Source organism: Dermochelys coriacea, chromosome 5 (genome assembly GCF_009764565.3).
Source record: "Dermochelys coriacea isolate rDerCor1 chromosome 5, rDerCor1.pri.v4, whole genome shotgun sequence".
Taxonomy (NCBI): domain Eukaryota; kingdom Metazoa; phylum Chordata; order Testudines; family Dermochelyidae; genus Dermochelys; species Dermochelys coriacea.
In genome coordinates this window covers 122,703,646-122,721,102 of record NC_050072.1, presented here as the reverse complement: position 1 = coordinate 122,721,102, position 17,457 = coordinate 122,703,646, and the positions used below count along the sequence as shown (strand labels likewise).

The following is a 17,457-nucleotide window of genomic DNA, read 5'->3' as shown; positions in this document are numbered from 1 at the left end:
AATTGGAGCAGCTCCAGGCCATCATAATTAGCTCAGTAGTTTACGCATTGGCCTGCTAAACCCAGGGTTGTGAGTTCAATCCTTGAGGGGGCCATTTAGGGATCGGGGCAAAAATTAGGGATTGGCCCTGCTTTGAGTAGGGGGTTGGACTAGATGACCTCCTGAGGTCCCTTCCAACCCTGATATTCTATGATGCTGCCTTCCTGCTACACTCAGAGGACACCCAGTGAAGTTCTGTTCAGAAGTGTAACTTGGTGAATGCAAGATTGATTGCATAGCCCAGGGGATAGGGCAGTAGTCTGGGATCCAGGAGACCTGGATGTTATTCCCCCCAACCTGCTGTATGACCTTGGGGAAGTCCATTCAGATCTTTGTGCTTTTTTAACTTCATTTAATCATTTCTTGTCTATTTCAATTGTAAGCCATTTGCAACATGGATTGTGTAAGGGTGCTGCCCAGCACAATGTGGCCCTGATTTCAGATGAGGCCTCTAGATACCAGTATAATGCAAAAACAATAACCTGAGCCTATCTTTGATGCTTTTAAAAATCAAATTTACTCAGATAAGTAACAGTGGCTCCAATATCATTAATTCTAAAAGTTAAAAGACAAAATGAAGATCTTTTACTGACTGTACCACAGAGAAAGTTTAGGGAATAAACAAATAATTTTTTAAAAAATTGATCATTAAACTATCAAATGTTGTTCTCGACTTCAAAAAAAAATTAGATTCTGAAATATTTAGTCACTTCTCACATTTTGCAAAGATGAATATTGCTTTTATTTCAGAGCAAACACTGATTATAAATCAGAACAGAGCCACCAAATTATCGAACTTAAGAACAGTTTAAAAAAAAGACATTGTTAAACAGGATCAAGACAGACTTTCCTTCACAAAAGCATTAGGTATTATTTTTTTCAGCTCATAGGGTAGCGTCTTCTCACCCAATCCCTAGAAAAAGCTTAGTGGTACACAGGTGCATTGTGAGTATCCTGTGAAGTATCAGGTATCAGATTGATAGGCCAAATGCAGGATAACAAGCTGGCTGATTCTATGCCTGTCTGAGCTTGTCTGACATTTGCTGCCCTTCAGTGCTCTATTTGCTTTTCAAATGCAGATAATACAAATGTTTGCAAAACATGGAAAGCTCATCTTCACTGCTAGCAGATCAGGAATAGGATAAATGCTTTCCTTGGATAATATAGATTCACATGTTAGGACAGAGGGGCACCATTTAATTCAAATTATGGCTATTAATACCATGAAAAAAATTGGGGGGTGGGAGGGAATCTATACTAGTACTAAAAAAAAAATCTTATTTGCACTAATCACTTCTTAAAGCAAAGAAGTAGGATTTTTCCTCACTGTATAGTATTTTATCAGATAATACTTGTGAATTAGTTTCTCCTTGTAGAGGGAGTTCTGGAATACAATAATGAAATGCAATTGTTCTGTCCTAATAGAGTTCAGAAAGGAATTAACAATATTTTAGCCAAATTCTGCTATAAGCAGTCACATTTAGATTCACACCTAGTGCCCCTTTGTGCATTTGGAAATCTCTCCCCTAATACTTTTAATAGTGACGCCCTCTCCCAACGCCTGATCCTGGAAATTGCTCAGCAACATCAAGTCCCAAGGGAGCTGCAGAAGTTCAGGATCTCTGAAGATTAGGCCACATATTTAGGTGCCAACTGTGGATTTAAAAACTTGACTTTATGCATCTAGATTTGGACATTTTTGTCATTAAAACTGACACGTCCAAGACTAAGCTCTTCACAGCCCTGCCATCTGGGCTGCCATTTATACCTGGGCAGAGGTATACTACTAACCAACATATGCTACTAATCTGTCAGCATTTTGCACTGACTTTGCAGAGGTGCAAATGACTGCACAAAGGTGCAAGACAGACGTGAGAGCCGAAATAAATAATCTCTTTAAAAGGAAAACTAACCAAACTATGTAAATATAGCTTTTGCTTTTCTGTCAGTAATGTCCAGTTATTTGCCAGAATGCCTTTGTGATGCTACAGTGTACTGCACATACAGTCTCCTACCTGCCAGTCTCCTACATGAAGATCAGCCTCAGAGAACTGACAAAACATTGTTTCAGGATATTCCCTTTACCAGAGTCAGTCAAATAAAGGAAAATTATGTAAACCAAGAAGAGGTACAGTGTTCAGAGAAATGTATGTTTTCTTTCAGACATCAGCACCAACAATATCAGAAATATACATCAAGCTACATTGTACAGTTCTCTGAAAGAAATACAGCTTAACCAAAGTTCCTAACCCCACAGCTATCACACTACATTTACTAGGACGGAGTCTGATCATATATACGCATGCGCATCTTCAACTCGCCCTGCAGTCAAAGGGGAGTGGAGGGTACTCAGACCCCACAGGATCAGGTCCTTAGTAAGGAAACAAACAGAAGGAGGAAAATAAGCTACACAGCCTGCACAAGGGTCTAGTTGGTAGCTTATGATGGATATTTCCCTTGCTAATGCTGCTCTGTCTTTCCCGGTCCAGTGAATGACTTTCTTAAAACTAAAGTAACATTTAATGCTGTGCACACACATTTAAAAGACAGAAGTAAAACTATATTTTAGAACTCATGGATAATAAATAGATACTAGAAATTGAATTCTTGCTAGAAGTATACAAGCAATGTGTGTATGAATCTTCCAAAAAATAAAGCCTGATTTTATTTCTATATATCTGTATTCACATAACTATGGGTCTTGAGCTATGATTTAAAGGTGTAAAACAATCTTGGTATACAAATGATTGCTTGATGTGTCCCCAGATTCCATAATGATGTCACAGCTTTGTGATACATTGGAAGATGACAGCCTGGTCATTTGTACTAGAACAATGAGCCACGCATGGTAAAACTTCTACTTCCCTAAAATAGGTGCAAGGTCTTCTATGACACATCTTCTTGTGACCTAAAGGCTTGATACGGCTCCCATTTCAGTCAATAGGGGTCTTCCCATTGACTTGAATGGCACTGGATTGAACCCTAAGACTGTAGACCAAGATTTTACAAAAGTGACTAGTGATTTTGAGAACCTCAGTGTTTGGGTGCCAAACATGTGACATTGTAAAGAGATCTGACTTTCAGACAATGCTGAAATCAGGTCCCTTTAGAGTGTCTCAAAAGCGGGGCACCCAAAATCACTAGTTGGCCTTTTTGAAATATTTGGACTTAACTTTTATAAATTAATTATTCAAAAAGCTGTCCCTCGAGGATGCTGTAACCATGTTTGTTTGTTTGTTTGGTAAATCCAGGAATTACCTCTAGCAGTATCTATAGATCCAGTGTAAATTATTATATATTGGAAAAATATCTATATTCATTATATACCACCCAGATGGGAAAAATCTAAGAATGGTTCACAAGAAAATAACCTTTGTATGATAACTATGAAAGAAAACATAGGCACTTCTGCTTCAAGAGTTACCGTCTTTGATAATAGCTCCCTTAATCCAAGCCATACTTGTTAAGGAGAAAAATCCATGATAGCACAGGTCGTCCATTGCGTAGGAAATATAGTTCTCAAAAGCATGTGTGTACATTAATCTGGTTTCATAAAATTGCCCCAGTTGACAATGGAAAGCAGATGACAACCACTACAGAGAGCTTCCATAACCCAAGTTCATGCCTTCCAAACATTGTAACAGAAGAAAGCTGCAGGATCTTCCATCAAGTGATGCTGCTTGCTTTTTCAGAAGTAGATTATCCATCAACCAAACAGAAAAGTGTCAAGTGCAATTTTTCCCCAGGAAACATTTAATTTCTCACTCTTTCCACTTTTTAAATTATTATTTAATAGCAACTTACTTTCTTCACAATGTATTAAAGCTACTGACCTACTGGGAATTTTATTTCTCGACCAGTTTAATGTGGTAGTTGTTGAGAAAAACCTGTGCTAAAAGGCACTGAAATTAACTGATTTCCTCACTCTTGTAGCATTCTTGTATATGCAGCAATATATTGTCTCAATAATAGAATATAATTAACACACATTTGGAAAAGAGCTCAATTTTTCTCAGTAGCAGCTGCTTCGATAAGGATCAAAGCAAGTCATCAGCAGGCCATCATCTTTCTGCTTGTCTATAGAGGTCTGGCTACTAAAATAAGCTCCTTTAGTTCAATGCCCCCTTTGTGTACAACTGACTGAACACATGGATAGTGTTAGAACATGGATGTCAGACTTGTTGATAGGAGTTAAGAGAACCAAACTTTCTGGAAGCCTGAGTGAATGAAACAAAAGTGAAGTTTTCACAGTGGTCAAGTTTGACTTTTTTAGCCAGCTTTGGGACGACTCCCCTCAAGGAGCGGAGACCCATTCTTTGTTCCTCGTACCACACATTTCCCATGCCACTAATCTCCTTCCGAGCAGTCAGATAGAAAGGAGACTTTGCTTCCATCTGGGTTGGGGGCCGGTGGATGTACATGTACTTATAAAGGAGGCAGTAGGGACACAGCTTGTGTCCTTTGGAGTGCTCATGGTATATCTGGCCAAAACACACTTTGTTAGAGCTCACCCTGTGTTCTCGTTTCACGCTGTCCGTTCGGGCAAAAAAGGGCCTGTTTTGTGAATCTTTGAGTAATTCAATGTCCCCGTACATTAAGTCTGCATGCTCCTGCAAAGTCCTCATGTTGAGATACTGGCTGTTATATTTCACCACTGTGGACAGTAGGGCTACTGGACTCTCATCACCCAAGCATCCTGTTCTCCACATCTCTTCTTCATCGGACAGGGAAAAATAGACAATGTTTCGAGAGCGAGCACCAGACATCCCAGCCTTGCTGAGCACCCGGAGTTTCTCCTTCAACTTTTTGGTGGAGGATGTGAAGGTGCTGCTAGTGATGGAAAATCCCACCCCAGCGTTCTTCAGAATCCGGTCCAGGCCTCGGCGGATAGCATGCAAGGATGTGGCTAGGAAGTCTGAACCATCCGTTTTCTTCACCGTAATGTAGAAGTCCTCAAGGAGTTCATTCAGCTTTGAGGCTGGAATCTGGAACAAGAGAAATGCAAATGTCAGTGTTACTACATGCATGGGATAAAATTCTTTATTAGCGACAAGCCTGCACTGACAAGTTTGGATCTAGATCCAAATTTTCCCAAACCGCAGTGATGTTCACATCTAGGGTTTAGGTCTGTCTCATGACAGACATTAAGCAGCAGTGAACTTCGATTTCAAATGTCTCCAAAATGTAGCACTTTTCAGATCCAGGGTTGTGGCTCGGGTCCATTTCTATTCTATTGCTGTCATAGATCAGCCTGCTTGTGGATGGTGAAAGATGCTACTAAGTGGGAAGACCCAAGTTCCAGATCTTTTCACGCTCTGCACAGAGGAAAGGTGCAAGATGCAACATGCTCCTGTCTTCCCAAAAAGAATGTAGTAACCTTGCAGGTTTGGAAGAAGAGTGCATATTTGTGTAACTATAAGGAGCATGCAATGGATGTGGCTGCTGTACTGACAGGAATGGGAAATATAGGCAGCCTGGAATAAAAGGGTTGAGGTCCTTAGCACTCCTCTGCTAGGACACTGCTTTGCAGAGACGAGGACCCCACTGGCATTAGGGGACAAGGATTAATGGAAGGTGAGAGAGATGACACGTTCTGATGCTTAGGGTAGGGCCCCTTCCACCACAACACCAACCCCCATGTTTTAAGAAATGGAGGGTGAAATCCTGGCCCCACTGAAGTCAATGGGAGTTTTGCCGTTGACTTCACTGGGATCAGGATTTCACCTAGTATGAATATAGTCTGATGCATGGAGTACAGTGCATGCCTTATATTCTGTACTTTTCCCTTTTAAGTTCTAGCCAGGGAAACTTTCCGTTCCTCCTTTTCACTGAGATATACTTACAGTCTCTATAAATCTCATAATTAAAGGAAAGCATTAAGCTGGTAATAATGAGATGCTTGCGATAGCAGGAGAGATGGAGGACAATATCGCCTTTGATTCCTAGAGTCTGAGAATTAAAAAGTATTCAGGGACCCTTTGTCTGTAATCACAAGCACTTATCTGGGCCATTTGTATGTCATACTGGCCCTGCAATCAGACTTTGTTAACCTGCATAGGTTTATTTTGGCGCTCTCATTTCTGCTTCTGGATTACAAACACATCTGCAAATTATGCAAACAGATGCAAGTCCAAGTGGCAACAGCCTTCTTAAAATGGACACCTTCGAAACTGAAAACAAAAATACTTCCTGACATTACAGGTCGTAGTGGGACAAGCAGTCCTTGGCATTCGAATGTTGTATCACATCCTTGGGACTCGACCGACATTTCTCAGATGCCCAGCATGCACTGTCATTAATCTCACCAACACAAGAAACCCTTCCCTCAACCAGCAGGCTGCCTGATGCACACAACTTCTAGGATCTCTATTGCATCAGTTGTAAGGATGTCTCAACTCTGCACCCCTGTGTGCTGAGTGCTGGTATCTAACATCCCTGTTACTGCTTTAGTCATAGAGTCGATTTTTATCACTGTTGCAGGCTTATTTTTATTTCTTTCCTGTATTACTTCAGACAAGACAAATTCTTAGGCTCCACTCTAGCAGAGTACATGCTTAACTTGAAACATCTAAGTAGAACTACAGACTTAAAGTTAAGCACATGCTTAAGTGCTTGCTGGACTGGGGCTTTAGTGCCTGACCCCTAAAGAGAAATAAGGCCCCTTAGATAAAAAGCGTGTCTTTGGGCAAAGACATGAATATCCTGCCATTTCTGGGCTGCCAGCGCAGGGGCCGTGGCTGGGCAAAATGGGGGTGTGGCCAGAACTCCTCTGTACTTAGCTTATCCCTGGCTGAAGGAACAGCCCCATGGGGCAGGAGGCAAGAAGGTGTAAATTAGAGAAGACTACAGACTTATTCTGGGGACTGGGTTGGTCCTGGGCTAATATTGGGATCATGGGAGCATAAAGAAGGTGTAAATCCTCACCTTTACCCAGCCGTGTCTCTCCCATTTGTGGGTCAGCTTGACTTGACCAGAGGAGCGGTCTCAATGATTTAACAGTGCTTACCTTATTGAATGATGAAGTGAGCTGTAGCTCACAAAAGCTTATGCTCAAATAAATTTGTTAGTCTCTAAGGTGCCACAAGTCCTCCTTTTCTTTTTGTGGATACAGACTAACACGGCTGCTGCTCTGAAACCTACCTTAGTGATGTCCATGTAGTCTTTAAGTCCTTTTGTCATGCACCAGTATCTCCACACGTTCAGAGCATACAGAGTAGCCTTTGTAGTGTTTGGACTCACAGCACTGATACACAGATACTTTAGGTCATCGTCAAAATTAAAGACAGGAAATTTGTTGAGCTTAGTCGAGTATGCTAGAAAACAAACAAAGGTAGGGATCAAAACAACGTAACCTTGTTGGACTCTTTAGTTAATCAGGTTTAGAACAACTTGGAATTGTTTACATGGGCCCAAGTAAAAAATTTGAAAAATAAGTCACGGAAATGGCGAAATCCCATGAAGCTATTCAAATACTTTTACTGGAACTCTAGAATGTGGAAGAGTGTTTCCAATATGGGATCAATATGGGGTCATCTTGGGTTGCCCCAGAGTTAAATTTGTTTGGCTAAATACAGTAAATGATACAGCTGGGGCAATGCAGAACCTTTTGCTGCGGGGGGGGGGGGGGGACAGGTGCAATGAGGGGGAAAAAACAGTGGGAAGAAATATCAAGGGTTTGCCTTAATGAACTATCTTAGTTGTTAAAAAGAAATGCTCCATTGCACATTGGTCCTGATTCTCCACTGCCTGGCGCAATGGGCAGTCAGGCATACCCGTGCAAACTGGGTGTGAAACGCTATTCTGTCGGAATTCTCCACGCTCTCCCAACATGAGGCTTTCTACCCTCTTTGCACTCAGTGCAAACAGTGCCGGATCAGGCCCAGAGACGTCGTGGAGCCAACAGAGGCAGCTGTCAGAGATGGCGTTAGCTGATGTGAGGCCAGGATTACAGGGAAGACTCTCGGTGCTCGTTTCTTAAATTCTCCTCAGCAGCACAGGTGAGAACTGAATGAAGCGGATTGATGAGGGACCCTATTGTTGGTATTTAGGCCCTTACTATTTCTTATGAAAGAGTAATGCATTTTTATGATACCACTATCATTTTATTACATCCACTATATTTAAGTGTACTTTTTATGGGCCCGAAGCCAGTTTATGTGGAAGCCAAGGCCACGTAAGCACCAACAGGCTGCTAAAGTCACCTGTGCAACCAGTTGGCTGCTCGGCAGGTCTGCCAGCTGGGGTGGCAGATGAAGGGGAGGGGAGCCACATCCCAGCATTGTGAGAACTCGTGAAAAGGGGCTCCCCTCAGAAGCAGGCCGATATACCTCCCCAGCTCCCCTAGCCCCAACACTGTCATCACAGAGGGTGCAGAAGTTACTGCAGCTCTAGGTGTCTGGTAATCACTGCACATCCCCAGCAGGGAGGGGGGAGAGAAGGTTCCCAGCCTCTTTAAATGACAATGAGATTGTCATATGGGCGAGGGGGAGTGTCGCTAAGGGGCTTTCCCCTCCAGTTCTCATGGGGCAGCTTGAGGGCCCACGTCTCTGCTTCCACAATGCCCCATGCATTTTCTCCCCAGCTCTAAGTCAGCCAGGAAGGATCCTGGTCCTAAAGGGATGCTGGATGCCCAGGGCCTCCCCGCCATCATTTCCCAATGCCTGATGACTGTACATGGCAACTGCGCTGTGACTCCGCTCCTGGGAATGGTGTGTAGTTGGGGTGGGGGCCATGTAAGCTTTATGCAGGGAGGTAGAAGTGTGGTGCCCCCTCCAACCCACAGGCTCCATCTAAGCATCTGGCTTGGATGCTGTTGGGACCAAGGCTAGGCCTTAGAACACTCTTCATGCACTTGGCATGGGATTTTCAAAAGCATCCAGTGCTGGTCGACCCCCTGCTCCCGTTCAAGTCAATGGTTTGCCCCAGTCGTTAGGCAATGCAAAATATGCAGTGTCTGTAGCTGCTTCGGGAATGTCTGCACTGCAATAAAAGACCCATGCCAGCGAGTCTCAGTGCCTGGATCAATTGACTCGCGCTCACAGGGTTAAAAAGAGCTGTGTTGAGACCCTCCCCCTCAGGGGGTTTCACGCCAGGCCTCCAGCGTGAGCCCGGATGTCTACACTGCTATTTTTAGCCCTGGCACCCACGTTAATTGACCAGTTGGGCTCTGAGTCTCACCGCCCCAGGTCTTTTATTGCAATGTAGACGTACCCTTAGAAAGATCTCAAAAATTGACAACCCAGCCTCAAACCCTTTATACAATCAGTGAGCGTTTGAAGGGTTCTTATGGGTAAGACTATTGTGACTTTTACTCTTGCACAAGATATGACGGAACCACCCGGGAACAAATAACTGTGTTTACTGACTATAAACAGCACGCGAGGCCTACCTACATATACGTGCTGTTGCTCGGCTTGGTTTCTAGCAGTTTCTAGAACACAGAGAGCATGGTCAGTGCCCCTAGAGGGCTTAAAAACTATTTAAAGGAATACCACCCTCTTTCTATATACTACAGCTATTAAATAAACATACAAAGGACTTCTGAAAACAGCTGGCTATTCTCCTTTTGATTGGAAAGGCAATTTTCAGGCAGCATAGGATTCACTATCAGCAAAAAATGTTCACGTCAAACAATTCAGAAGGCACGAGGTTCCCATGTTCCTCTGTTTGCAATTAAATGTTTGCAAGGTTTGGCTGCCTAATTACTTTATAACTATTGCATGTGACATTGCTGCAGAAGAACATTTGGCAATAACCAGGAGCACTGGCCGCCCTGGGTTATGATATCACAAGGTGAGGTGGGCTGGCCCTGGTAAGTAACTGGATAGGAGATAGCTAAAGAAAATCCAGGCTACTGCAGGAAATGTTATGGGTGGCTAGCACTCTTCTCTTTGAAAGTCTGCCTGCAGTACTGAACTAAGCTTTGGCCACTGCTCATTGAAGAGATACCTGCTCGCCTTGTAAACCCTCTGCATTCGCACACCGACGCCTTCCGAATGCTGCACAAGCATTGCCAGTACTGCTATGATTGGCTCATCTCCAAGCAAGGCTTGATACAGTCCACACTGGTTCATTTCTAACTGGTGCAGATCTAGGACTTGACGCCCTGGCATGTTGGCACTGCTCTGCACTGCTCCCTACGGTCAGGAGATCCAGCTCCTAGAGCCTTCCCTCCCAGTGCAGGGGGGTCACTGAGTAGCATCTAGAACCACAGTAGTAGCTCCTATGCCATCCCTGTGCTGGTGTGGAGAGCATGCCTGGGTCATCTCTCACACCCATTGCACTATCAGTGCAAATTAGAACAGTTGTCAGAGCAGCCCCAGGCCCCTTTGTGGCCCCTCCCCTCAGCTGCATTGATCACGTCTCGGGTCAAGCATGGAAGGGAACTGCAGGCATCACAGATGCACTCTTCCAGTGGGTCCTCTTGGATGAGTCCCCCATTGCTTTAGCTCACCTTTCAGTGACTATAGTAGGCAAAGATCCCTCCGTACTTTGTGCCCCCTTCTTCTGGCAACCTTCAGGCAAGCCCTTTCCCTGTATTTGATGCCTTCTGCTTGCCTGAGGCAATTGCTGAGCACACCTAATCAACAGTATCCACTTCATGCCAAATTTCTGTACAAGCCACCTGCCCGCCTCTGCTTTCCCAGAGTGCCATCTGTGACGAAATCCTCCGGCTGGACTTGAGGACCTCTCGAGGTGCCTGCCAGCCCTACATTTCTAGGATTCGGTCACACTGCCAGCTGGCCCAAGGGCTATCACTGGGAGCAACAACCACTCAGTCCTTTGGAAAACCAGGCCACTTCTTGTTATTAGCCTAAATATGAGATTTAGGGGGGAAGAGTTTCAAAAGTGCCCAAGGGATTTAGGAGCACCAGTCTCTTAAGATCAGTGGGACTTGTGCTCCTAATAGCCGCAGGTGCTTTTAAAAATATCCACATAGGAGCCTAACTTTAGACACACAGATTTGAAAATTGTGGACTACATTTTTGAGACACAGCAACACCGGTGCAGCTTCCTTGCGTCCCAGCAGAAGGCAATTGTCTCTGAGGTACAGGGATATAACCTGTGGTGGTGAACCAGGTGGTGAAGCACTGGGCCCAAACATTTCCAAAGTTCCAGGGTATTCAAGACATCAAGGTTAGGTTCAGGCTCGTCTCTAATATTTTATTATGTATTTGTATTGCGGTAGCAACTAAGAGCCCCAGTCAGCCCCCACTGTGCTAGGCGCTGAAAAAGCTCATAACAAAAAGACAGCTGTTTTGCAATACTTCGGATGAAATACTCGATATCCTTGTAAGATGTTACTAATATCAAATAAAATCCTCAAAACTCTTTTATTCTACACACAACTCCCCACTCTCCCCCGGCTTTTTCTTTCGATTGAAGATCTCATATAACTCACGTTGTTACTAAAGCTTGAGGACCGAACTAGCTAATTCACAAATTGATAGTTACCATCATCACCGTGGGTAGTTCAGGTATACACAGAAAAAGAGATTGTTTTTAACAAAACAAAACTGAAGTAATAAGATGGCACCGAGGAAGGCAGGTTGCCATCTGGATCAGTGTGTCAGATAAGCATGGGAACAGAAGCCACCAAATAGTCAGTTATCTGGGGAACAGATCGTTTTTGTTATAAATATATTCTACATTTGCATTCTAATCTCCTGTGTTCCAGGAGAAAGCAGTTTAATCCACTAATTCTAGCAACCAGTACTATCTAACACAGCAAGGCAGCATTGGAAAAGACAAGGACCTTGATCCAACACCACACTCAAACACGGATTTCATTTTAAGTATGTGAGCGTTCCCACCCCTGTTCATCATGAGCCTATCCAAAGCCCATTAAAGTCAATGGAAAGATTTCCATTGATTTCCATGGCTTTGGATCAAGCCCCAAGACACTTAAGCATGTTTTTAACTTTAAGCATATGCTTAAATCCCAATGAAGTCATTACAATTGTGCATGTACTTAAGTGCTTTTTAGAACCGGGCCTAAATCAGAGATGCCCAAGACTGCCAGGAGACAGTCATTTTCATTTTTCGTCTGTGTAGCGTGTGACAAATCCCCCTTGCTTTTATCATCCCAAAATCCCCTTAATTTCAGGGTATTTATGCACTTGCAAAAATATATCATGCCTACTCATCAGTCTACAGAGAGTCAAGTTCTAACTGTTTAAAATTATGTATGAACACATTGTAGCGCACATGAAGGATAGCTTTGTGCATGGATAGGAGTCACGACACTATCTAGACACAACTCATTGGGTGGATGTCAGCTCTAAGTTAGACTTTTCGGGTTACATTTTCAAGTCGCTGAGGTGCTTGCCTAAGTTCCATTTTCAAAAGCATTGTGGAGCCTGAGGCAAGCGGCAGACTCATTTGAAAATGGTCCCTTTTTGTTTGACTCTCTAAGGTGCTCCCGCAATGTCAATATTTTTTAAAGCATGTTGCAAAATCATAGCGAAAATATACCCAGTGTAAAATATGCTCACTAGCCTTCTGCAATTAAGATGATGATAAAAATAACTAGTGATATTATTTCCTCCCTGTCAAAAATATGTACATTCTTCAAGTCTGTCCAACAACCGCTGTAGTGTGTTTACCATACACCAGAACTTTAAGTGTCCCTTTGGGTCCGATAGCTCTATACTCTCTGCACTATCCTTGAGGCAGGGGTTATATTTTTTGTGTTTAAGGTGTGCAAGGACATAGAAATTTGCAAGGAGGATTAATGAGACACCATCAAAATTGAGAGGCTGAAAATGTGATTTATTTTAATATCTCAGCATCATGCCCACTTCCTAAAAATGTAGTTTTCCTTCAAAAGGAGACCTGCAAGATACTATGAGCCACTTACTGATCAGCATGCATGCTGCTCCCTGACATAAAAGGGAGCTCTGTGCACAGAGCAAGAGAGGTAGTCGATCCTGTAATCTGAAATTACTGTCCAGGGCAACCGTATCTGAACAAACAAGGACACCCTTTCCATTATTCTCTCTTGGAGAACAGACATATGCAGCTCCCTGAACACAACCCAGCATTGAGAGATGCTTCCAAAAGTGCTTTTTGATGAGAGCTCCATTCTTCCTATATTCCGGAATCTCCTTCCAAATGCTAACGAGTAACACAGAATCTTCCCCAATACCATGTGTCTTATGAGTTGTTTTGTATGGAAAAGAAAGCGAGAAGTCTATGCCAAAACAAGTATTCTTATCCTACCTTGCTTGTCACCATGAAAGGTTTTCCTCCTTTCCCCCCTCTGCTGCTGGTGATAGCTTATCTTAAGTGATCACTCTCCTTACAGTGTGTATGATAAAACCCATTGTTTCATGTTCTCTGTGTATGTATATCAATCTCCGCTCTGTATTTTCCACCAAACGCATCCGATGAAGTGAGCTATAGCTCACGAAAGCTTATGCTCAATTAAATTTGTTAGTCTCTAAGGTGCCACAAGTACTCCTTTTCTTTTTGCGAATACAGACTAACACGGCTGCTACTCTGAAACCTGTCATTATGCAAGGCACTGAATTTAGCCATATAGAGTGGAAATCTGTCAACTTCATGAAAAAACTCGTACAGATACAGACAGACATCATCTTCCTCTCCAAATGCAAACAGATGGACATCATACCAAAAGGACTGAAGGTAAAAAATCCATTACAATCTACATACCACACAGATTACGATGACAGCTTGTGCCACATGCTCTCAAGAAACTGCGGAACCACCTGATCAACATCCTCTACAGCAAACAGGGAAAGATTAAGAATGAGCTCTCAAAACTGGATACTCTCATAAAGAACCAACCTTCCACACAAACTTCCTCGTGGCTGGACTTTACAAAAACTAGACAAGCCATTTACAACACACACTTTGCTTCTCTACAAAAGAAAAAGGACACTAAGCTATCTAAACTACTACATGCCACAAGGGACCACAACAGTGGTTCCCGTAATCCACCCAGCAATATTGTTAATCTATCCAACTATACTCTCAGCCCAGCAGAAGAATCTGTCCTATCTCAGGGTCTCTCCTTTTGCCCCTCCACCCCCACGAACATGATACAGTTCTGTGGTGACCTAGCATCCTATTTTCGACATCTCCGACTCAAGGAATATTTCCAACATACCTCTGAACAACATATTAACCCACAGAGACCTTCCTACCAACACTACAAAAAGAAGGATTCTGGGTGGACTCCTCCTGAAGGTCGAAACAGCAGACTGGACTTCTACATAGAGTGCTTCCACCGACGTGCACGAGCTGAAATTGTGGAAAAGCAGCATCACTTGCCCCATAACCTCAGCCGTGCAGAACACAGTGCCATCCACAGCCTCAGAAACAACTCTGACATCATAATCAAAAAGGCTGACAAAGGAGGTGCTGTCGTCATCATGAATAGGTCGGAGTATGAACAAGAGGCTACTAGGCAGCTCTCCAACACCACTTTCTACAAGCCATTACCCTCTGATCCCACTGAGAGTTACCAAAAGAAACTACAGCATTTGCTCAAGAAACTCCCTGAAAAAGCACAGGAACAAATCTGCACAGACACACCCCTAGAACCCCGACCTGGGGTATTCTATCTGCTACCCAAGATCCATAAACCTGGAAATCCTGGATGCCCCATCATCTCAGGCATTGGCACCCTGACAGCAGGATTGTCTGGCTGTGTAGACTCCCTCCTCAGGCCCTATGCTACCAGCACTCCCAGCTATCTTCGAGACACCACTGACTTCCTGAGGAAACTACAGTCCATTGGTGATCTTCCTAAAAACACCATCCTGGCCACTATGGATGTAAAAGCCTCTACACCAACATTCCACACAAAGATGGACTACAAGCCGTCAGGAACAGTATCCCCGATAATGTCATGGCTAACCTGGTGGCTGAACTTTGTGACTTTGTCCTCCCCCATAACTATTTCACATTTGGGGACAATGTATACCTTCAAATCAGCGGCACTGCGATGGGTACCTGCATGGCCCCACAGTATGCCAACATTTTTATGGCTGACTTAGAACAACGCTTCCTCAGCTCTCGTCTCCTAATGCCCCTACTCTACTTGCGCTACATTGATGACATCTTCATCATCTGGACCCACGGAAAAGAAGCCCTTGAGGAATTCCACCATGATTTCAACAATTTCCATCCCACCATCAACCTCAGTCTGGACCAGTCCACACAAGAGATCCACTTCCTGGACACTACGGTGCTAATAAGCGATGGTCACATAAACACCACCCTATATCGGAAACCTACTGACCGCTATTCCTACCTACATGCCTCTAGCTTTCATCCAGATCATATCACACGATCCATTGTCTACAGCCAAGCTCTACGATATAACCGCATTTGCTCCAACCCCTCAGACAGAGACAAACACCTACAAGATCTCTATCATGCATTCTTACAACTACAATACCCACCTGCTGAAGTGAAGAAACAGATCGACAGAGCCAGAAGAGTACCCAGAAGTCACCTACTACAGGACAGGCCCAACAAAGAAAATAACAGAACGCCACTAGCCATCACCTTCAGCCCCCAACCAAAACCTCTCCAACGCATCATCAAGGATCTACAACCTATCCTGAAGGACGACCCATCACTCTCACAGATCTTGGGAGACAGGCCAGTCCTTGCTTACAGACAGCCCCCCAATCTGAAGCAAATACTCACCAGCAACCACACACCACACAACAGAACCACTAAACCAGGAACCTATCCTTGCAACAAAGCCCATTGCCAACTCTGTCCACATATCTATTTAGGGGACACCATCACAGGGCCTAATCACATCAGCCACACTATCAGAGGCTCGTTCACCTGCGCATCTACCAATGTGATATATGCCATCATGTGCCAGCAATGCCCCTCTGCCATGTACATTGGTCAAACTGGACAGTCTCTACGTAAAAGAATAAATGGACACAAATCAGATGTCAAGAATTATAACATTCAAAAACCAGTCGGGGAACACTTCAATCTCTCCAGTCACTCGATTACAGACCTGAGGGTGGCTATCCTTCAACAAAAGAACTTCAAAAACAGACTTCAAGGAGAGACTGCTGAATTGGAATTAATTTGCAAACTGGATACAATTAACTTAGGCTTGAATAGAGACTGGGAATGGATGAGTCATTACACAAAGTAAAACTATTTCCCCATGTTATTTCTCCACCCCACCCCACCCCACCCCACCCCCCACTGTTCCTCAGGTGTTCTTGTTAACTGCTGGAAATAGCCTACCTTGCTTGTCACCATGAAAGGTTTTCCTCCTTCCCCTCCCGCTGCCGGTGATGGCTTATCTTAAGTGATCGCTCTCCTTACAGTTTTCAGAGTAGCAGCCGTGTTAGTCTGTATTTGCAAAAAGAAAAGGAATACTTGTAGCACCTTAGAGACTCTCCTTACAGTGTATATGATAAAACCCATTGTTTCATGTTCTCTGTGTGTGTATATCAATCTCCGCTCTGTATTTTCCACCAAACGCATCTGATGAAGTGAGCTGTAGCTCACGAAAGCTTATGCTCAAATAAATTTGTTAGTCTCTAAGGTGCCACAAGTACTCCGTTTCTTTTTGCAAATACAGACTAACACGGCTGCTACTCTGAAACCTGTCATTAACGAACTGTAGATCTGAGGTGAGTTATAATGCCCCATCTACAATTCTAACCTCGAGCTACCACTATTTGAGTCTTTGCTCATCTCACAAAGGGACTTTGGTGTGGTTTCTCCATAGGTTTTTGAGGCATAGCGATGGTCAGTTTCTGCTCCACATTTCAACTCCTACCTGCAGATTTTCCATTAGGTGCCTACCAGAATTTGGATCTACAAACAGAGAATGTTTACATAAAAAAGGAGTTAACTTCATAGCTCTCTCTCATTCTTTTTTCAAAGTACTCTCCCAAACTGCTGCAAGATGACTCACATTGCCAAAAGCTAGGGTTATAACACACACAAACGCTGGTTTATTCTAAAGTGATATCTCATATGTCTTTCCAAGGACAGCCGCCAAGTTCCACTTGTTTTTGGAATAAATTATAAACTAATTTTAAACCTTACCTCACTAATGTGTGAACTCTTGTCTCTTAAACACATCTGAATAGGCATCATGCCATAATAGCCCTGAGCTACTTCTACAACAATTAACATGTCATTTGTAAACAGTGTCTGGATTATGAAATTTCAATAAAAGCATGACAGGGATACGTGTTAGTTGCACAGCTGAGAGATAGAGCAAAGCTTACAAGATCAGTTTCTGGCCAATATTTCTTCCTCAAACATTTAAGACCCAGTCCTGATCAGCATTTACACAGCTGCATGGCATGTCTAAGTCCCAGAAGGCCAAGTACAATGGCTGCAGATCACACTGACCTGTCCCAGGGATGGTCAGCCAAGTGCATAACGGCGGAGGAA

The 17,457-nt window shown here is 43.5% G+C and overlaps 1 protein-coding gene across 6 annotated transcripts in view; it reads right to left on the bottom strand.

The window, feature by feature from the left end:
• Positions 1-762: 762 nt before the first annotated feature.
• KIAA1958 (KIAA1958 ortholog) overlaps positions 763-17,457 on the bottom strand; it is a 122,962-nt gene continuing 106,267 nt past the window's right edge. For all 6 annotated transcript variants that reach the window (XM_043514406.1, XM_043514403.1, XM_043514405.1 and 3 more), the window contains 2 exons: positions 7,180-7,352; positions 763-5,024 (listed from right to left, as the gene is read on the bottom strand). In XM_043514406.1, the coding sequence (XP_043370341.1) occupies positions 4,212-5,024; positions 7,180-7,352 (986 nt within the window). In that variant the 3' untranslated portion in view covers positions 763-4,211. The remainder of the gene's footprint in view (positions 5,025-7,179; positions 7,353-17,457) is intronic.